This window comes from Eschrichtius robustus, chromosome 2, assembly GCF_028021215.1.
Source record: "Eschrichtius robustus isolate mEscRob2 chromosome 2, mEscRob2.pri, whole genome shotgun sequence".
NCBI classification, from domain to species: domain Eukaryota; kingdom Metazoa; phylum Chordata; class Mammalia; order Artiodactyla; family Eschrichtiidae; genus Eschrichtius; species Eschrichtius robustus.
Window position 1 is genome coordinate 51,890,836 of NC_090825.1, and position 22,862 is coordinate 51,913,697.

The 22,862-nt window shown below is 33.3% G+C and overlaps 1 protein-coding gene across 3 annotated transcripts in view; it reads left to right on the forward strand.

Annotated features, from left to right (window-relative positions):
• The window catches only part of TRAPPC13 (trafficking protein particle complex subunit 13), a 35,345-nt gene that overhangs the window by 5,514 nt on the left and 6,969 nt on the right, over positions 1-22,862 (forward strand). For all 3 annotated transcript variants that reach the window (XM_068535420.1, XM_068535417.1, XM_068535419.1), the window contains exons 2-8: positions 5,887-5,955; positions 6,526-6,625; positions 7,748-7,832; positions 13,892-14,019; positions 17,126-17,198; positions 18,278-18,322; positions 21,218-21,235. In XM_068535420.1, the coding sequence (XP_068391521.1) occupies positions 5,889-5,955; positions 6,526-6,625; positions 7,748-7,832; positions 13,892-14,019; positions 17,126-17,198; positions 18,278-18,322; positions 21,218-21,235 (516 nt within the window). In that variant the 5' untranslated portion in view covers positions 5,887-5,888. The remainder of the gene's footprint in view (positions 1-5,886; positions 5,956-6,525; positions 6,626-7,747; positions 7,833-13,891; positions 14,020-17,125; positions 17,199-18,277; positions 18,323-21,217; positions 21,236-22,862) is intronic.

Sequence of the window (22,862 nt, forward strand, 5' to 3'; positions counted from 1 at the left end):
TAATTCAATCTTAATGACTGTTATTGCTGATTACTAATGCTCTGGTTCTTGGAGTCATGGGTTTCCCATAGCAAAATGTTGTAAATTGGGTTTACACATCATTTTATAAAAATATTCAAAGTGATTATATAATAAAAGTTTTATTAAAAAATATATTTATTTAACAAATTTGAATGCGTACCATGAGCTAGGTACTAGAGTAAAGTAGGGAAGGAGACAAACATGGCTCCTGCCCTCACAGAGCTAACATAGAGTCACTATTCTTAAGTAGTTAAACTATATCCCTGGAAAAAAACCTGTAAGACTGTACTCATTAGGAAGGCAGAAACACATTTGCCTTGTAGCACAGTGCCTGGCATGGTAGGGGCTCAATAATACATGGTAAATGTGCCTCTGGGGGAGTTTCTCATAGCCTGAGCTGGCTGAGGTTCCTTAAAACATAAGGAGTCTACCAATTTTTAACTAAAGAGGTTATCTTTTCTAATAAGGTTTCACACTATCCAAACACTCTTTTGTTTTTAACTTTTTTTTTTTTTTTAAAGATTTATTTATTGATTCATTTATTGATTGATTGCTATGTTAGGTCTTCGTTTCTGTGCTAGGGCTTTCTCTAGTTGCGGCAAGTGGGGGCCACTCTTCATCGCGGTGCGCGGGCCTCTCATTATCGCGGCCCCTCTTGTTGCGGAGCACAGGCTCCAGACGCGCAGGCTCAGCAATTGTGGCTCACGGGCCTAGTTGCTCCGCGGCATGTGGGATCTTCCCAGACCATGGCTTGAACCCGTGTCCCCTGCATTAGCAGGCAGATTCTCAACCACTGCGCCACCAGGGAAGCCTGTTTTTAACTTTTAATACCTTTTTTATTGTCTCAAATGAGACAGCTCTGTAGAAAATAATCATCATGTGCATGAATGCTTCCAAAAGTCTTTAAATGAAAAATCACCAGGTGTAGAGGGAGTTTCCAAGGTGACTTCATCAGTAATTACTTCCTCTTTCGTTCATTAGTCATCTTACTTTTCAATCAAGAGTGCTGGAGAAAAGTCAAGAAGTTATTCATTATTACCAGCGAGCTTTGCAAATAAGAGTTGGCTAATCTTATTAGGCAATCATAAATGGTGGATTTGGGTTTTTTTTGTTCAGGTCTTATTTAGCATTAGGTTGCTAATCAAGGGTTAAAAGTTAGGCAATCATAAGACAGGGTCACTTATATAGACCACAGCATTTCTTTTATGATACATTTTTATTATTTTGCAATGATTATACACAGAACTGAAAATATTCTTATGAATATTTTCTTATGGGCTTCTTATGAGCAGTTTTTAAATTCAAGAATCACACATTAAAAAGAGCTTCTTTGTCTTCATATGTGGCAGATTTAAATTTCTCTAATTTACTCTGTATAAATTGCTTTCTACCCCTCTGAGAAACAATGAAAAGGTGAATCAGAACTGGGAAAATGAAGATTGAGTTTTACTGCAACTAGTGCCGTGATCTTAAAGGAAGAAACGATTCACTTATCTACCTAGACAATGCTTAGGTAGTAATTAAGGGCTAAGAATTTAGAATCCGCTGCCATGTCTTTGAAGCCTTCTTAGAGTATTGAGAACCTTAGGACTGATGATTCTAGCACTAGCTAATAGTAGGGCTCACCAGTATTTCTGGGTTCCACTGCTAAGTCACAGACATGAATAAATTGGGGAAACAAAGACATATGCAGGAAGGTGAATCTGAGGGCATTTGGTAAAATGCCGAAGCATTTACTCTAGGAAAGTGGCAACAGTGCCATAATTTTATTTTTCCCTGACGAGCTATCCACTTTCAAATAAATGTTAACTCAAATTCTAAGAAAAAAGATGTGGAAGGCATCACATGAATTTAACTAAATTATTTGCCAACTTAGCAAATAATTTAAAGACCATTTTTTGAAAATTTCTAAGATGAGTTCCTGCATAATGGTTCACTTTGATTTAATCTGCTCAAAATGCCCCAGATTATTCCAAGGTTCACAAACTTGAATGCCTTCAGGAACTAGCAAAGTAAGACTATAGAATGTGGTAAGGACTCTGAAAGTGAAGAAGATTCGACATAATTTTTTTAATGTTCTGGCCAAGCAAAATGTATATGTAAGTTGAACTGGCCTAATTCATTAGTTTATAACCTCAAGCCTATCTTTTTTTTAATTTACTGAAGACTTTAAAAAGTTTTTTTTATAAGATTTTAGATGAAACCTGAATTTCATAAGTAAATCAAATGTCTGTATTTTGTGAATTCCACTGAGAATGTTTCTACACATGGCACTAACTATGCGTTGTGTGTAGTGAATATTTGTCACTCGACTAAAAATCACATATTCTTTTTTGCCTCTTTAATTTTTAACCAAGAACCTGCTTTAACATTCAAGACTGGATACATAATTACCATTTAATAACCAGTGCTTTATTGTAGTTTCTCTGCCAGTTTTTTTTAAAACCCTGTTTTTTGTTGATATTTGCTCTTGTCCAACATTGTGTTTAATTTTTGAGTTTCATTAATTCATTATAAGACAGGAAATACTAAGGTTTAAATCTATACTTGATATGGACGTACTTTGGATCATCCTTCAAGGAATGAGATAGTTTTTTGTTTGTTTTTAACATCTTTATTGGAGTATAATTGCTTTATAATGGTGTGTTAGTTTCTGCTTTATAACAAAGTGAATCAGCCATACATATACATATATCCCCATATCTCCTCCCTCTTGCGTCTCCGTATTTTTTTTTTAGATTCCATATATATGTGTTAGCATACGGTACTTGTTTTTCTCTTTCTGACTTACTTCACTCTGTATGACAGACTCTAGGTCCATCCACCTCACTACAAATAACTCAATTTCGTTTCTTTTTATGGCTGAGTAATATTCCATTGTATATATGTGCCACATCTTCTTTAAAGGAATGAGATAGTTTTATGTTACAAACTTGGCTTTCTCAGTTTGTGTTTAAAAATCTGCAGTATGACAAATTGTGCTTTATAGTAATTTTCTTTGCCTCCACAGGATGATAGTATTTCTTACCAACTGCTATCCCCTCTTGCTGATTTTTTACCCTCTTTTGAAAATAGGAAGAAAACTGGTACTTTAAATACCAGCTTGGGATGTTTTTCCTTTTAATGGAGGGTTGTTCTTTACCCACCTTCTACTATCTCATCCCCTAGAAAACCATAGCATCAGTAAAAACTAAGCTTTAAAGGACTTTTGTACATAATGGAAGTTTGAGCATATAATAAGCAAATAAGCTGGCTACACGTCTAGGTGAATTCAAGAACACTTTTTTTTTTGATCACTCCAAATTTATGTTTATTTTAACTTGTTTACTTTTTACTCTTAACTGAGTATAACTTTCTTTTTTAAAAAATTTTTATTGGGGTATATAGTTGATGTACAGTGTTGTGAAGAACACTTTTTAAAAAGTGTTTCAGGATTCCCTTGAGAGTGTATTTCCTCTTTATTTGTTAAGATTTGGTCTCACCTGAAATAAAAAAAAAGAGAGAGAGAGAAAGAGAGCACCAATTGGTGTTAAAATTGAGTTTAGAGTCTTGAAAGATTGTGAAAAAAACTGTTTCCTGTATGTCATTTTCAGAACACCTTTTCATCCCCTGCAGATTGTACTTAATTTTAATATTTTCCTGGTTAAAAGTAAGAGTGAAAGACGTTTGAAACGCTTCCCCATTCACATCATTGATGTGTAGCTGGTTAATGTCCTGTTTGAAATAGAGTCGGACTTTGAATTCCCATGGGATGTTTCTAATAAAGCATGACATTCCAGGTTTATGACCCTGGGCTTATAATTAATAATAGGGAAAATTATTTTTGAGCAGAGTGAAGTCTGCGGTCATCTATTTAATATAACATTATTTAATGGCCTCAGTTCTTGAAACTTTACATCATCAAAAATACCACTTACTTGAAGATTTTGGTGAGGTGTTAATACTATGTGCCAGACTATGTGCCAGAACCTGTGTCAAGCACCGAGCCCACAAAACTTAACATGATACATAAGAGCCTAAACTTCAAGGAGTTTGGATAGGAGTGCTATAAACTTATAAGTGAATAAACATAATTCATGATAAATACAAGGTGCTATGAGAGAAACAGGGTGACCTGTTACTTCTTTTCTGAGAAAGATGACATTTAAGATAAGACCAAAATGAGAAAGGCACTAAATTTGATATGAATGATATAGCTAGTTAATTAGTAGTTAGGTGGTACATTTTTACATACGTTAACGAATACCACATATTGTGCACTGACCATTTAGATCAATAGTCTTTAAAGATTAGAGTTTTGAGTTGAATGAACATCTTAATAGACTATAAAGAAACAGTCTTCTGGGATTCATTTTCTGAAATGTTTTATGAGTTTGTATGATTTTTACTTCTATATTTTTGTCTTTATTTTGATGTGGTCAAATGTCAATCTTAACAAAAAATTGAAAAAGATTTTTTAATTAGAATGTCCTGTCCCCGCTAGACTAGGTTTAATTTTCACTTTTTCTAGTTTTCTCTTGCTTAATTTTTGTCCAACTATTTGATACATATGCAGCTTGATATTTGAAATGAATTTGTAAACTAAATTTCAGTTTTCCCAGATAGTGAACCAGTTGTCCTAGCACCTTATAATGTTGATTTGTTTTTGCTGCATCCTAATAATTTTTAAAAATTATCTAACATATCAGTATGGTCTTGTATTAATAAGCCAATTAGTTGATTATGGACTTAAATGTTTTACTACATGTTATGTCCAGTTTGTTTTTTTTTTTAATTTATTTAATTTATTTATTTTTGGCTGCATTGGGTCTTTGTTGCTGCGCGCAGGCTTTCTCTAGTTGTGGCGAGCAGGGGCTACTCTTTGTTGCGGTGCACAGGCTTCTCATTGCGGTGGCTTCTCTGTTGCGGAGCATGGGCTCTAGGCATGTGGACTTCACTGGTTGTGGCACGTGGGCTCAGTAGTCATGGCTCACGGGCTCTAGAGCACAGGCTCAGTAGTTGTGGCATATGGACTTAGTTGCTCCGCGGCATGTGGGATCTTCCTGGACCAGTGCTCGAACCCGTGTCCCCTGCATTGGCAGGCAGATTCTTAACCACTGAGCCACTAGGGAAGCCCATGTGCAGTTTTTTATCATTGTTTCCTATTAATTTCTATAGCTTATTTTTATTTATTTGTGTCTCTAGATAAACTTTAGATACATTCTGTCATGTTCCAAGAACAAATACTAGTTTTGGTTGGAATTCTATAAACCTACACATTGACTGACACTTTCATAATTTTTACAAAGAATTACTATTACTTAAAGGGCCACTTACTGAACTTCAGTGGCCTGTGATTATAACCAAGGAATAAAGTTAACAAAAATCCTTTTGGCATAAAATTATTGTTTCATATTCAGAATGGTGCATCTAAATTCTTGTCCCTATCAGACTAACATTGGTTAATATTTTGTTGATATTGTTTACAGTGAAGTCATTCAAGATTTTTTTAAAGCCTTATTCTTGTAATATACTGTAAGCTTTGAAATTATTTTCTACTTTTTGTATCATGAGCCATATTGCGTTTGCATTTAATTTTTATAATTCATTAGGTTGTAAATAAAAGCAAAATTGTTCTTTCTTTTTGTCATATATAAAATTCTTTTTGTTATATACTAAGATTTTTATTAGTAAATCATTGCTGTGTAATAATCTTAGGAAATACTTAATATTATATTGTTTGGGAAGTATTCGGATTATATTTTATACTAGTATAAAATTGATGAATACCATACATTCAACTTGCGAATACTGGCATAAAATGGTATTAATATTTTCTTTCTTTCTTTCTTTTTTTCTTTTTTTTTCTACTTTCCCAATTCACAGTGATGCGGTTGACTAAGCCTACTTTATTCACCAATATTCCAGTAACATGTGAAGAGAAAGACTTACCTGGTATGACACATGCTTTATCCTACTTGCACCTAGGGAAAATTTGAAACCTGGATTGCCTTACCTTGGAATAAGCCTAACCTTGCCAATCTTATGCTAACTCTTTACTGCATTATTTGTTGCCTGTTTTTGTACGTGTGAATGGTGGCCATCTGAGTAATAGGTCTCAGTCATAATCTATACATCAAAATACTATTGATATCCCATAGCAACAAGAGACTTTTATTTTAGTTTTAGTAAAAATACATTCCTCATAATGACACTATTAAAATTTCATTTATCCTCAGATGTTCCATCAATGTATGTTAGCATTCCCTTTATTTAAAAATCATTGGAGCTTTCTATATATCTCATGACCTACATTTTCCTTTGTTCCTGAAGTGTTCGTTTTCTGTAGAAACAGAATTTTTTTGGCATGCATGTGTTGTAGTGAAGATTAGAAATTAGATTTTTTTAAATATAATTTTTGTTATGAGATTATTTTTTTAAATATCTCTTTCAGCTGTTTCTTCACATAAATAAAAGTTATTTCCAAGGTAGGTGTTAGAATTTGATGTTTTTCTCTTTCTACAGGAGACCTCTTTAACCAGCTCATGAGAGATGATCCTTCAACTGTAAATGGTGCAGAAATTTTAATGTTGGGAGAAATGTTGACTTTACCACAGAATTTTGGGTAAGAATGATATGTTCACATTAGAAACACAACAACACTCTGAAGCCATTACAAATCATGTTTTCAAAAAGTAACTATGGGATGGCAAAATGCTCATGATACATGTATGTGGCTGAAAACAAAAAAAAGTTTTACCAAAATTATGCTATGTGATTCTGTTGTTTTTTTTTTAATTAAAAAAGTAAGATGCATACCAAAATATTAACAGTGGTTCCTAGGGTGGTAGAATTTTAACTTTCTTCTTTAGATCTTATTATATTTTTTAATGCCTACATATTCCTTTTATTTTAACTGATTTAATCTCAGTGTCTTTCAGAAGCAGCTCTTTTATTCACCATCACAGCCCTTTACCAACTTAAGTTATTGGACTTGTCAGCTCATTAGGAGTTCTAAATATTTTATTCCTTCTCTTGCTCTTAGCTATTCTCTTACTCTAGATTATTACTGAGGTAGAAGTCCCTGGTTCCATTCTGTTTGCAACAGACAATTTTAGACCAAAAGGAATTTTTCAGGTTTTTTCAAAAGGTTTACAGAATGTGGTCATTGACTAGTATCTTGAAAGCTTAGAAATATATTCATGTAAAAAACGTATTTATATTAAAATATTTGTATAAATATATCTACATATATTTATATGTTTATATGCATTATATATATAACATATAAACTAATGCCACTAGTCATTATTTTTATTAGAATGACTTAGAAAAAGAAAAATAAAATAAATTGGTAAAAAATACTCTGAGATCAGTAACTTGGTCTCTTCTAGATTCGGGGCATAAGTTATTTCAAAAACTGCCTTTCTCTAGCCTCCTCAGTATCAAATCTTCAGACTCTTAACATGGATCTGATTTCAATGACTTATTTTTAGGAGGGCTGGCAGTTTTGGCAGTAGTTGAGGGTCAAGATATATAGCATGTTTTATAGATTAAATCTGTATTTTTAATTGCACTAGGTAATGAGTGAGCAGCCTAGTGTAAACAAAGAAATATTGAAATAGTATTTCACCTGATCTCTATCCTTTAGTAATTTCTCCATTTGACGTTCTCAGTGGTGCACAAATAGAAGATTTATGATAAAAGTTGAATGGATTTCTGCCTAAAAATTTGTTTTATTTCACAGGAATATATTTTTGGGAGAGACCTTTTCCAGTTATATCAGCGTTCATAATGATAGCAATCAAGTTGTAAAAGATATATTGGTTAAAGTAAGTGGCATTCTTCTTTGGGATAATTTTTTTTAACTTTTTAATTTCTCTTCTTATGTGTTGAAACTTCATTAAAATGCCTGCTTGATACTGGACTTTTTAATTGTCATTAATAACAACTATTAATTGAACACCTAAAGTTCTAAGATATGCTATGCACAGAATCATTTTTCCTTATCCTCAAAATTTGTGATAGCTTGGATGAGAAAATGTACCAAAGGTAAATAACACTTTAAATTTTTGTTAATAATTTGTGATTAACATAATAAAATTTGAAAGAGGAGGAAAGATCACTGGGGATTGCATCATTCAGGAAGGCTTGTTGAAGGAGAGGGAGCACAAGAGGATCTTGAAAGAATGGCAGGATTTAGAAGAAAAGACAAAAAGGGACATGGTAATCGGAAGCAGAGACATAGGAATACGTAATGTGTTCTTGTAGCAGTGAACAGAATTCACTTAGTAAGAGTAGGTAAGGTTGTAGAGACATGTAGTAGCCATACAGTGGAGCATCTTAAAAGCAAGACTAAGGCTAAGGTTATTTTAAGACAGTGTGCAGTCAGTGGAGACTTTTGAGCAGAGGTATTCAGGCTGTGTTGGAAGACTGTCATGAAAACATTGTATGGGATGGTTTGTAGGAAATAGGCCAGTTAGAATATTCTTGCAGTTTTGAGAAATCAAGAGAGAGAATATGCTAGCTCAGTTAAACAACTGGAAGTTTATTCCCAAAAAGAAAGGGCATAAAAAAAGGAAAAATTCATCGTATGTTGTTGAGAAGTGGTCAAAGCTGTCTTCAAGTGGTGAGTTTAGGTCACTAGAGCATCGCCTATGGAAGGGAAAGGGAAGTCCAGTTAGAATGAGATTGAAAAATGATCAGCAAGTACTAGAATTGAAAAGGATCTCAGAGAGCAAATATTCCAAGTTCCGTATATGACCCAACTTCCAGAAACTGGATGCAAATTTTTGCATACATGTGCATATGTTTGTCACTCTATGGATAGGGTTTCTGCCTTTCATTAGATCAGGGGTTGGCAAACTACAGAGTGCAGGCCAAATTTGATCCATTGCCTGTTTTTGCAAGACAGTATGAAGCTATGCTAAGAACGAGCTAAGAAAGGTTTTACATTTTTAAATGATTGAAAAGAAACAAAAGCTTATTTTGTGATGTGAAAATTATATAAAATTCAAATTTCAGTCTGTAAGTAAAATTTTATTGACACATAGCCACACTGATCCATTTATGTATTATCTGTGGCAGATTTCAAGCTACAACATCAGAATTGTGTAGTTGCAACAAACTGTATGACCTGCAAAGTCTAAAATATTTGCTATCTGACCTTTTAAAGAAAAAGTTTGCTGACCTCTGCATTTGATTATGAAAAGGACTGACTTTCAGAACTTCTAGAATGTATACTTTTTTCCTGTCATACAGTTGGCATTCAGTAAATGCTGAATTTATTTTTGTAAGATGAATAAATCAGCAAATGTGTGTAATTTAAGTCAATGTTAAAAAGAACAAATATTACCATAATGTATTTCTTATAAAATATGTGATTATATTTCTGTGGGCTCTGCTCAGTTTTAATTTCTATAAAGGCAGTGGTGTTTGGCATAATAACAGAGATAGCTAATGTTTATTGAGCAGTACAGTGCCCACCAAGAGTCTTCTTACTTAAGAGTTAGTTAAGACTAAGAACTAGCATTTTGTTTATCATTTTACAGACTCCAATTACATATAAATTGGCTCTTCTTTGCCTGCTTTTCTTTAGTTCCCCTTAGTAAATTTTCATTCAAATCTATATTTCCTTGGATGCCTTATAATTATCTCCAAATGTTTTTATGAGGGTATTTAATTCACTTTGAATATTGTGTTGCAGTTTTCTTCTGTTTCACTATTGGTTTTGGGTGGCAGTTTGGATCAGTGAATTGTTTAAATTATCATTGTATGTTTTTTTTAATAGTATTTTTGTATAGATTAAGACTGTTGCTAGCTTTGCATTCTGTGAAATGCAGTTTGGGGTGCTTTGATATTCTTAGTTCAAGAATACTCTCTTAGAGCCTTGCAAGCAAAGTGTCGTTTCTTTATCAGGTGGCTTTTGGGAGGGTGGTGGAAGAAGAAAGGGTTGAGTGTTCCTCAGTTTTTCTCTTTCTTTGAAGTGACAGCATCCTCAATTTTCTCCTCCTGCTTCATTTTCTCTTCACTGACAGTTTCCAAAAGGTTCTTCTCCTTTTTAACTCTCTTCTTCCCCTGAATTGTTATCTTTCCAGAATTGCCTCTTCACCATTAAACATACTGTTATGTCTCCTGTAGGCTGTGCTCTCATCTTCCAGTAGTGCACTTTCTCAGTATTTTGACACTTAGGATAGACTTTGTCTTTCTGGCAGTACTTTTCATCATTCTTAGGCCTGTCTCTACCTTCCTTTTCTCTCTTAAGCTCAATTTTTCATGAACTTCTCTTGTTCTTTGCAAAGGCTTATGACGAGAGTATGAGAAATAGCTTGCAGAAATTTGAAGTTTAGACATTTGCTACTCTCTAGCTATACTAACACTGAGTTTGTATAGTTTTTAAATTTTATTTATTTGTTTGAGGATGACTCGGGAGATTCAGTTACTCTACTGCCATTACTTCAGCTACTCAGAATTCTGCTCTCAAAAGTTTAATTTGTTATAGCTCTTGGAATTTTGGAATGTGGAAAAGAGCTTATGAATCTGTACTTTTTAAATTCCTGTACTGACATCTTAGTGTTGTTTTTGAGAATAAAAATGCTATATAATCTATCATGTTTAACTGGAAACCACTAGGGGGTTTTTTGTTTGTCTTTTAATTGAAAAATAATTTTCAGCAATAAGTCTGGAAACCTTAGCATGCTACCAAAAAATGAAGTGTTCTATAAACAAAAGACAGCATAGTGTACTATAAGTAAAAAAATAGTAGGGACTTCCCTGGTGGTGCAGTGGTTGGGAGTCCGCCTGCCAATGCAGGGGACACAGGTTCGAGCTCTGGTCCAGGAAGATCCCACATGCTGGGGAGCAACCAAGTCCGCAAGCCACAACTACTGAGCCCGTGTGCCACACTACTGAAGCCCGCGCGCCTAGAGCCCATGCTCCGCCACAAGAGAAGCCACTGCAATGAGTAGCCTGCACACCACAACGAAGAGTAGCCCCCGCTCGCCACAACTAGAGAAAGCCCACACGCAGCAACAAAGACCCAACGCAGCCAATAAAAAAATAAATTTATTTAAAAAAAAATAACTTTAATGATCTGTACCATTGGTTGTTTATTTTTATTTTATTTATTTATTTTTGGCTGCATCAGGTCTTAGTTGCAGCTTGCAGCCTTCTCTCTAGTTACGTTGCATGGGCTCCAGAGTGCACAGGCTCTGTAGTTGTGGCACACAGGCTCAGTAACCCCACAGCATATGGGATCTTAGTTCCCCGACCAGGGATCAAACTGGCATCCCCTGCACTACAAGATGGATTCTTAACCACTAGACCACCAGGGAAGTCCCTGTACTATTGGTTCTCAAACTTTAGAAGGTATTAAAATCATCTGGAGGACTTTTTAAAACACTGATTGCTGAGCCTCACCTCCAGTGTTTCTGATTTAATCAATCTGAAATGGTGCCCAAGAATTTACCTTTTTTTTTGGCCACACCGCGGGGCTTGTGGGAGCTTAGTTCCCCAACCAGGGATCAAACCCAGGCCCCTGACAGTGGAAGCGCAAAGTCCTAACCACTGGACCGCCAGGGAATTCCCAGAATTTACATTTCTAACATGTTCTCAGGTGATGCTGATTCTGTTAGTCTGGGAACCATACTTTGAGAACCAATGGTGTGTAATAGGCATTTGCTCATTCATTCAACAAGTATATATTCCAGGCACAATTCTAGATACTGGGGTTATAGCAGGAAACAAAAAAGACAAGGCCTCTATTCACTTGAAGTTTAGTCTAGATGTTTTTAAATGCTTTTTTCTTATTTTTTAACATGAATTCCTTAATTATACCGAACTCTTTCTTGATCTTGAGCTTTTACACTTAAGGTGTTTTGCTTTTTTTAACTTACTTGAAATGATTCTCCATTTCCCCTTTCCTCTCTCCCTTTTTAAATCCTGTTCATCCAAAAACCAATTTGCAGCATGAAGCCGACCCTGTAATTTATATTGTATTCCCCTACCCCAAGCCAGCCCTCCATTCCTCCTTTACTCTGTATTATTTTTCCCAAACATTTAAATTCCCTAGGGGCAGGGATTTTGGTCTGTTGTTCACTGGTGTATCTCCAGCTCCTGGAAAAGCCCTCATAGGTAATTAGGAAATAAATGTTAAGTGCAGCAGTGTTTATAAGATGAAAAAGGAGAAAAGTAAAAGTGTTCAGCCATATATAATACATGCTGTAGTTATGATTAATGTTTAAAAAATGATACATAGGAAAACACATTGGACAGAAAGCCCATGGGTTTGACTGTTTCTTTTCTTTTCCCCCTCTTCTCTAATTTCTAAAATGTTTGTTAAAGAATTTTGAATTTCAGCTTCATTACTTACTAGTTGTATAACCTAAGGGGAGTTGTTCCTTCTATGTGCCTTGGTTTGTCTGTAAAATAGGGATAATATAATGACCTGCTTCAGGGTTGTGGGCATTAAATGAGTAATGTGCTTAGACCAGGGCTTTGCACATAGTAGGTGCCCAATAAATGTGAGCTACTACTGTTTAATAACTGAATATAATAACAAAAAAGACAGCACTAATAAATATCCCACTTGGAAGTGCCTGCATTAAGAATGTTAGGTTAGAATTAACTGCAGAAAACGTGTTAACTGATTTAAAAAAAAAAAAAAAGCTTTTAAAAAATCTGCGCCCTTATGGACAAAACCTCCCCTAATCCCCATGACTTAATGTGATCTTTGCTTTCTCTGAATTTTTCTTGACATTTGCCTTGAAGTTTTATCATAACTTCATTCAGTATGCAACAAACATTTATTAATTGCCTACTGTGTGCCAGGCACCATGTTACAGTGGTGAACAAGAGAAGGCAAGAGGTTCCTGCCTCAACAGACCTTACATCTTTGGTAGGGGAGACAGAAGAAAACAGGTAAACAAAATCATAAATAAGGTAATTATAGATCATAATAAATGTTACAAAGAAAGTTAAAATTGAATGTGATAGAAAGTAGCTGAGATTAAGGGAGGATGCCATTTAAGAGAATTCGAGAAAATGATCAATGTTCAAAAGGAATAAGGGAGGGAATATGATAGAAAGTAACTTGGTAGGGGCAAGAGAGAAAGTGATCCTTTCTTAGTTGATGACTTTAATGCTGATCTCTAGTTCTACAAATCAGCTGGTCTCTGACATCTAATACTGTTTTGAATGATTATTTACCTTTTACCTTTTAGTGTTATATACTAACACATGTGTACACATGTATATATGTTTCTGTAATATCCATCTGTATATATATAAATTTCAAAACCGTATGTTCATACTGATGCTCCAAATTCCAGCCCAGCACCAAAGGTTTCATTGCAGGCTTCTCCCTTTTCTTATTTGTACCTTTTTTTCTCCAAAGGTAAGAAACTTGTCTCTTGTTATCCATAATATATATATTTTTTGTTTAGTCCTAGTATACATGTAGAAGTTTCAGAATTGCTAATCCATACCCCTGCAAAACAGCAAATGGGCTAGCTAGAGTAAAACATTTGTGTGCCATTCTTTTCATTTTTAGCTTTTGTCTGCCAAACTTAAGTTAGTTCTTTTTTTCCCTTTCCTCCTCCCAGCATGGTTGTGTTCATTTGTAATACAGTTAGATTCATTTGGTACTGTTTGTATTCCATTTTGGATTCCCCCTACTTTATAGCTGATTTTATCAATATTTATTTTTAGGTGTGTGTGTGTGAACCATTACCCTGTTCCTAAGCATCAGAGCTATACAAAAAGATGTACACAGAGACTTGTTGCTCTCTCTTCATCCCTACTTCCTTGTTCTTGTTCCCCTATTCTTTCCACCTATACTTATCCACACCCTGTAGGTAACCAGTCTCATTTGGATTTTATTCTCTCTTTCAAGGCTGATCTTCAGACAAGTTCTCAGCGTTTAAATCTTTCAGCCTCCAATGCTGCAGTGGCTGAACTTAAACCTGATTGTTGTATAGATGATGTCATACACCATGAAGTAAAGGAGATTGGAACACACATGTAAGAATTAATTTTACTAGATCTCAGAGGCTTTTACTTATATATGCCTTTATTTGAAATTTTTGCCTTATTTCCACTTATTCCACTTGTTATTAAGCCTAAGAACCTACTTCAGAAGGAATTTTATGTACCATGTTTACATGCTTGCCAGAAACAAACTTTAAACAAAATGTTTATTTTTGAAAGGAAAAAGTATCTTAATTTATCTTCACTTATCTCTAGTTTCATTTTTGCATCTACAATCTTATCTAAAAATAAAAATCCATGCAAACCTTTAAAACCCAGGTAGCACTCTAAAAGTACATTTATTCTTTTGAAATGCTAACAACTGATGTTAATAACATTTATTTTTAAATTCACAATTTTTCAGTTCTGTATTTAGCTGTACAAATATACTCTACCCTGAGAGTTCAAAAATAGAGAACCAAAGTAAAGGTAGGAGGGAAAAAAAATCTCAAATTCTGTATTCCTGGCCTGTGTATGTATTTGAATGTGAATGCTGTATTTTTCTTTGTCTGAGAGGCAAATGTGAAAATTTCAGCCAGCTAAAGTAATTTTAGACTTCTCTATCTGCCTTACCACCCCCATATCCAGTTGATTCACAAAGTCCTGTTAGTTCTTGTTAACTGTCTCTCAGTAGCCTCTCTTCATCTCCACTTAACGTCACCATTTTTGCTTCTCTTCTTTGTCTTAAAGAAATATGTAATATTATCTATTATTTAATTCATTTTGGTGACAAGCTCTGTTGTAGGCACTTTTTAATATATATTCTGTGGTTGCTATGAGCTTTGAGTCAGATTTTCTGGAGTTCAAATTTTAGCTTGATTATTTATTTAATTATGTGATCTTGGATAAGTCACTTAACACTTCAGTGATCTCCTACTACCCTTAGGAAATTCTAACTATATAGGTTTTGCAGAGCTCTCCACAACTAATCCTTACCAACTACGTACTCTAGTTCTCACCTTCATGCTTCCCTCCCTCTCTACTCTGCAGCCATATTGGACTTCTTTTACCTCTGAACTGCTCTGTGACTTGAAATGTATCCTTCCCTTACAAAGGAATGCCTGTGTCATTTTGTTTAGTTTACTTTTACTTCGTCATATCTCAGATTCATCATGACTTTCTTTTTTTTTTTTTTTATAAGGTTTTTTTGGTTTTATTTATTTATTTATTTACTTATTTATTTATTTATTTATTTATTTATGGCTGTGTTGGGTCTTCGTTTCTGTGTGAGGGCTTTCTCTAGTTGTGGCAAGCGGGGGCCACTCTTCATCGCGGTGCGCAGGCCTCTCACTATCGCGGCCTCTCTTGTTGCGGAGCATAGGCTCCAGACGCGCAGGCTCAGTAATTGTGGCTCACGGGCCCAGTTGCTCCGCGGCATGTGGGATCCTCCCAGACCAGGGCTCGAACCCGTGTCCCCTGCATTGGCAGGCAGATTCTCAACCACTGCGCCACCAGGGAAGCCCCATCATGACTTTCTCAAAGAGACTTTTTGACTGCCTAGACTAGATAAAATCCCCCTTCTTGTCTATTTTATAGCATCCACAACTTGTCATTTTTTTTCTATGTCTTTTATGCTTGACATTACTTACTGAGTGCCTGCCATTCCCATTAAAGTATGAGTTCCACAAAGTCAGCTGCATCCCCGGGATTTAGCGAGAACAATGGTCAGTATTTGTTGAAATTCATTTTATTGAAATGACATTAAATGTGTAAAATCCCCATTTTACAGAAAATGAGACTCTTAGAGAATTTAATAGCTAGCACATAATGGCACAGAACTCAAATCTAAATCTGACTTCATAACCTGTACCTTGCTACACTGCTTCCAACTGTGAGCACTTGGAGAGCAGGTATTGAGTTTTGATCAACTCTAAATACCTGACACCTAGTTTAGTACTAGGTACAAGTATAAAATAGAAATTAAATTACCTGTAATGTCACCACCTAGTATAGCCACTATTATAATATTGGTATATTTCAATCCTTTATGTGCATATATATATAAAACAGATGTGTATAAGTAATAAATAATATTTTATAAAATTTTGATCATATTATGCATGGTTTTATCTTTTTTAATACATCATGAACCCAGTTGAGTCAGTATTCTTTGAAAACATTCTTTTTAAAATGACTTTATCTTACACACTTGGACTGTGTATTGTAATTTGTTTACCCTAATGTTGGACTTCAGATTATTTCCAGTCTTTCACTATTATAAATAATGCAGTGGTGAGCATCTTAATATTTCCTGTAATAGATTGCTTGAAGTGGGTTTACTATAGGAGCATATAAGCATTTTTAAGACTCCTTTCCTGAAGGATTCTTTTCTAAATTTCTCATAACCACCAACAGTATAAAGAGAGTCAGTTTCTCTAAACTCTCACCAACCCTGATATTTCTTGGAAAGAATTTTTGCCAAATCCTAAGATAAGGAAAAATCTTATCTCATTATTTTAATTTGTTTCTTTGACTACTTGTGAGGCTGAACATTTACACATTTTTGTTAGTCGATTATGGTACTACAATTTATGTGTATATCCTTTTCTTCTATTTTGAATGAGATATTAATGTTTTGCTTACAAGAATTTCTCTTCATATTGTTAGAAGCATTTTTTTCCCAGTTTGTTGTCCTTTTTAAAATTTTGTTTTAGTGTTTTTGATTTATCCAATTTCTAAATTTGTTGAAGTCTTTTCCTTTCCATTGCATTTACATTAAAAAGTCTTTCTTCATCCTGGAATTTTAAAAAAATTTGTATTTTCTTCTAGTTTATATGAACTTAACTTTTTACATTCAACTATTTAGTTATCCTGTGATTTATTTTGGCTTATGCTTTACTTTCTGAAGAAAAAAGTTTCTGACTTCCTGCTCTAAAAATGGTATATCTTATTTTACTAATCAGAGCTTTCTTGTTCATGGAATTATATCCATATCTACTGGAACTCTTTTTTTCCTGCTCTAGGCTCATTTGGCTACACTTTCGTGTTATTGGTATAAATATTTTCCAAATTTGTTGGTAGAATTGAAGTGTAGTAGATTAACTATTAAAAAACAAAGTTGAAAGTGATTCAAAATCATTAAAACATCTTTCTGTTTCAGCTTGGTGTGTGCAGTGAGTTATACAACTCAGGGTGGAGAAAAAATGTATTTTAGAAAATTCTTCAAATTTCAGGTATTGAATATGATAGTGGTAAATAGTGTTTAGATGCCCTTTTTTCCCCTAGGAAATTACTACTATTTATCTGCAGTAAAAACAAACTCCAAATAAAGCAAATAGCTTAATATTTTTGGATTTGTCTTATTACTAGCAATCTAAAGTTGGACTAAAGTAAGTTAAATAAAAGCTGAGAAATTATCATTGTGCTTACTAGCAATCTAAAGTTGGACTAAAGTAAGTTAAATAAAAGCAGAGAAATTATCATTGGCAATGTAATGTTTTATCCAGAAAAAAAATTTGTTGTGTTTTCATTCCTTGACAAAACACAAAAGAATCTAGAAGAAGGATAAAATGAGTGTAAAGTCCAGACAAAGTAAGTGTAAACAATATCAGATTTCTAAAGAAATATTTAAATGAGAGATTATTGTCTTGGGCTAAGTGGACCAAGCTTCCTTCAGAGACTTCATGAGTCACTGAAATTGTAGTTAGAATTTTTTATTTATACACAATTTTCAAAGTCCATAATCAAAAATAGTTAAAAACCACTGTTTTAACACATGTATGTGTGTGGATAGGGAAATGAGATGACCATATACAGTTATGTAGATCTAGATATGATACTATGTATATTTTTCATTCCTCTGTTTGTAAATGGAAGAAAAAGTACCAGCAATAGGAAGAAAAATTTTGCTTTATTCTATTGCTTTTGTTATCACTCATCTGTTTAAGATTTTGCATGCCTTTTAAGAGAAAATAAAAGGTTTGATTGCTTATTTTGATAAACATGCTTTGTGAAATATATGGAGAGAAATACACAAAAATATATGTGTTCAGTTTAACAAACTATTATGAAGTACAAATCCATATAACTCATGTAACTATTACCCAGTCAAGAAATTACGGTGGCTTTTTTAAAAATGCATTTGGGATTGTTTTTGTTTTTGTTTTTATTGCATACCCATTAGAAAAGTCTATTACAATTAAAATTGGAAAATGCCTTTGACAGTTTTAAGCCCTATGATTTAAAACAGATAAACAAAATAAATGGTCAAATGATAATAATCTCCTTTGATTGATATGCTTTATTCAACTAGGTTCTCAAACCATTGGATGTGAAAACCAAATTTTACAATGCAGAGGTAAGTGTTGAGCACTTAATGGGATTTCAGGTTCAACATTAAGATCTTATTTGACTAAAATTCTCATGTATTACATTTCTTTTCATATCAGAGTAAATTGCTGATATGAATGTGAATTACTTGTGAAAAATGAGCATAAAGTTCAATTGAAAGTGAATAATTTCACTGCAGATCTCTTTTAGTCTGCTGTTTTCAACTGACATGGAATCAATATGCCTTGATTTTTATTCTCGTTAATTTTGTGAGGCTTTCACCCCCTTTCATTAAATGATTGCCCTGTGCTTCCATTTAATAGTTGTTGTTACTGTCTAAAAACATTAGCAATCTGTTAAATATTTTATAAATGTGGTTGTGATATTACAAAAATTGAAGTGGTAGATCCAACCCTGCAAAAAAGATTTAATATTCACATAGAAAAATATTAAGTAGAGCTCAGTACATTAAATTCTTTGTCCTGGGAAGTCAGTGTGCCAGCCAGAGTTAGGTTGCTAAGTTTAGTGAATGGTTTGAAATGCTCCTTGGGAGAAACAAATTTGGCAAAAATACAGAAAGAAGTAACTTTTAGAATAGAAGATTATCTTCTTTCCTAACAAAAGAGATGAAATAGAATTTTCCATAAGGAAAAGGTTTTATGGCTTGGATTTCTTTTACAAAATTCTATTTTATCCTGGTATCTAGATCTCCAGAAAAAGCAGATTTCTTAATGGGCCTTTTACCCCCCCAAAATCATGTGTTTCATATCACAGTGATAAACTCAAAGATATTCAAATGCAGTATTTTGAAATGAAAATTTTGTCTATTACTCCAAAACCAGGTGATCAGAAATTTGTAGTCACATGTCAAATTTGATATATATTTTTACCATCAGCATCTGAATTTTTATTCACTATAAAGTTTATACTACAGCTGGGCATACTAAGACATCTAAGATAAGGAACCTAACCTTAAAGTAAAAACCTATTAGGAGAAAAGAAAAAAGTGCATAAAATAACAAAAGTAGCTGGTATAGTATATAGTGAGACTAAAGAGCATGACACAAAAGGATGTGCTACAGGAACTCAGGGGATGAGATTCTGGAGTAGTCTAAAGAAGCTTCATGGAAAAGGAAGAGAACTGCATCAGTGTCTAGAAGGAATAGGTGTTAGAAACGTCAGAGTGTCAGAGCAGTGAAGGCATTCCAAGCAGAGTTGGAAATACAAGTGGAACATAGAGTACGTAGTGAAGAGTATACGTATTTGATGCGAGGATACAGTCTCATCAAGGAGATTACTAGACGTTTAAAGGCACATATAGGAAGGCACATATTAAACTATTTCAGGTTTTCTTTGTTGAAGTATGGTGGTACATTAAGATACTTGTCAAGTAGTTTTATCACAGCAATATTCAGAGTGAGTTGCAAATTGTTTTTTAAATTGCTAGTTATTCCATAAATAACATAAAAGTAACATACTCCCCAAAAAGAAAGGAAAAAACCCACAAGTCTACCACACTAAAAAGTAGTTGGTTCTTCATTAACCCATATTCTCTTTCAGTCTTTACTCATTTATATATAATATTCTGTTTTTATAATCATAGTAACAATTTTGTTTGCTTTTTCAGTTAACATTAAGTATAGACATAATTTTTAATCTAAACTTTGCCAACAAACTTCAGCTAAAAAATTTTAGTAAAATTCTGAACTTTTGAAAATAGACATTTTTTTAAAAATGAGGAGTGAACAAATAGCATTTAGAATCTCTCTAAGATATTTGGTATTACCTATTAGGCAAACAAATACTGTTCTGCCTGTAACATGAAGCAGATTCTATGGACTCCATCTAGGAAATTCAGGTAAATTGTAGGAGTTAGTTAACCACTCTGATATCAGTAGTTCATGTTTATTACACTATGCCATAGTCCTTACACGACAACTGTTATTAGCCCCACATTTGTCTCAAACATGTTTTTTATGCTGCTTCTAAAAATTCTAATACTATGTGAATCACCTAAGGGAAAACAAGTTTTGTGAGAAACTTTGTTGTAGTCTTCTAATATAAGAAAGCCTTGTAAAAAAAAAAGAATTTGTAACATTAGAAGCTAGGCGTCAAACCTTTGGTGACAGCTCCATGCCAGGTACTAAAGAGAAATAAATATAAACTGAACATCTTCCCAGTCCTCACGGTACTTAGATCTAGTGGAGGAGACTGACATGACATAAATACAATGTAAGCATCCCCACCCACCCCGATCATGAAGTGTACTTATTCTCTGGGAACATAGGTGAAAAATGATTTCCAGCTATGTGTTTGATGAAAGAGCTGACATTTGAGATGGCCCTTGGTAAATAAGTAGCTTTAGCAATATATATGTGAAAAAAAGACAAACTGTGAAATCTGTTAACTCTCAGTTGTCTGAAGTGGTCTAGCCCAGCATCCCCTGAAGTGTGATCAGTGGAACTCTAATCACCCAAGATCCTCCTTGAAAAAATGATTCCATTATTAGATAAATTTAAGAGAAGCTATACAGTGTGTATCTATTCTGAATGTGGCAGATAGTATATGCCCAACCTAAGTAATCTATGAAGAATTACAAAGTGAGTAAAGGATTTATAGAACTAGAAAGGCATGGGATATACCTCTCTCCCCCAAGATATGCCCTTGAATATTTGCTCCTGTTTAAGTATTCACCTATAGTGTTCTTCTCTATTCATTTAACCTTAGCAGTTTCACCTTTTTAGAAGAATGATTTGTCATATTTCTTTGTGTTACTTTCTGTTTACTTCCTTGTTTTACTAATGCTGTCTTGTTTAGTAAATTAAAAAAAATGCAGAAATGCATTTTATTTTAAAGTTAGTTATTCTTTTTCTTTAACATTTAATCTGATTTTTCTAATTTTTCTTTTTTATTTTTCCATTAGAGTGACCTCAGTTCTGTGGTAATTTGATTTTTTATTATAAATTTATATGCTTTTCTTACTTACCACTTTTTGACTCTGCCTAATTAATCTCTCTTTGCAAAACATAGTGGAAAAACAAAGTTAGTTGTGAATATACTTACGTGACTTCAAAAATATGTATATAACTTGTACTTTTTATATTATATTGATCGTCTTATTCTATGGGAAAAAATACATCGAAGATTAAATTGTCATATTGAAACAATTATATTCTTATTTTTAGTGTGTTTCCTGTAGGTATTTTTAAAAAGAGGCATATTAACCTTGTTTAAAATAGCCTCAGGATTTTCAACCTCTTAATATAAAATATCCTACTATACTTCAATTCTTTGAGTAAACTGTGTAGTTGAAATTCATCTTCAAATGAGCAGTGGTTTTAGTTTTAAGTCTGGGTCAGGTAAAGATGGCCCTTTGACAACAGTAAACAGAAGAAAATTAAATTTTCCCATGTTGACTAAAATCATATTTTCAAATTTCTATTTAATATAATATAAGCAGCATTTGCTTATAACACATTATATACATGATAAAAACATCAACTGCCTTAGCACTGAATTCTTAATTTTTTAAATGTCAAGTTATTTCATGCTAACTGTTCAAACTAGCTTAATTTTCCATTATGCAGCTTGTTTTTCTTTCATTTTATCTAAGCTCTTCTAAGCTTATGCAGAAATTGCATTTTTAAATTTGAAATGTGGGTCTATGGTTATTTTTTTTAAAGCAATGGATCGATGGGATATTTTTTTTTTGAGAAAAAGTAACAGAATAATGCCTTTGAGTGTGTACTTCTTTTAAACTGATAAATCGTATTTCTATTTTCATTAGAGCACATGTGCCAAGGACTAAAGGATCTGTTTTGTTTTAGATAATAATACATTAAATTATAACTTCATCATTATATTTTTGCAAATGATTTCTACTTTCCTGGATTTAGTGTTAAAAAAGCTCATAAGTGCCAAAAATTTTCGGTCATGGCTTATTTTATTTCTGTATATATATTACTATGAAACTTCTGAATAAAATAATTCTAGAATATCCTTAGTATACCATTTTATGTATAGGTTTTTATCAAAAATGAGCCAAGTTTTCTGTTATCCTCCAATATATACCCCCCAAAATAACCAAATAGCATAAAAAGAAGAATGTTTAACGTAAATAATTAGGGAATTTAAAATATTATGTAAAAGTACATATGTAAGTTACCCATTGACTGAAATACTGCTGTATAGCACCAGTTTTCACTAAGTCACTAAGACCACAAAATACCTTTTGTTTGATTTAAAAACTTAAAGATTTCAAGTATAATTCACATATTTTTTTGCTCTAAATATACATTTTCAATGAACCAAGAAATCACTAATGACTACTTAAAAAAATGCTTTAATTATAAAGTTAAATTCTTATAAGATTATAAAATAGGTTATTTGCTATACTATCTAAATTGAAGTAACATGAAAATTGAAATTAATAAATTATGCTGGAATATTATAACAAAGACCTAATTATCTTAACACATCTCTGAAATGATAGGTGCACAGGTATATTCATTATACTAAATTGCATTTTCACATTTTAATGACTTACCAGAAAATTTAGGATATATGTA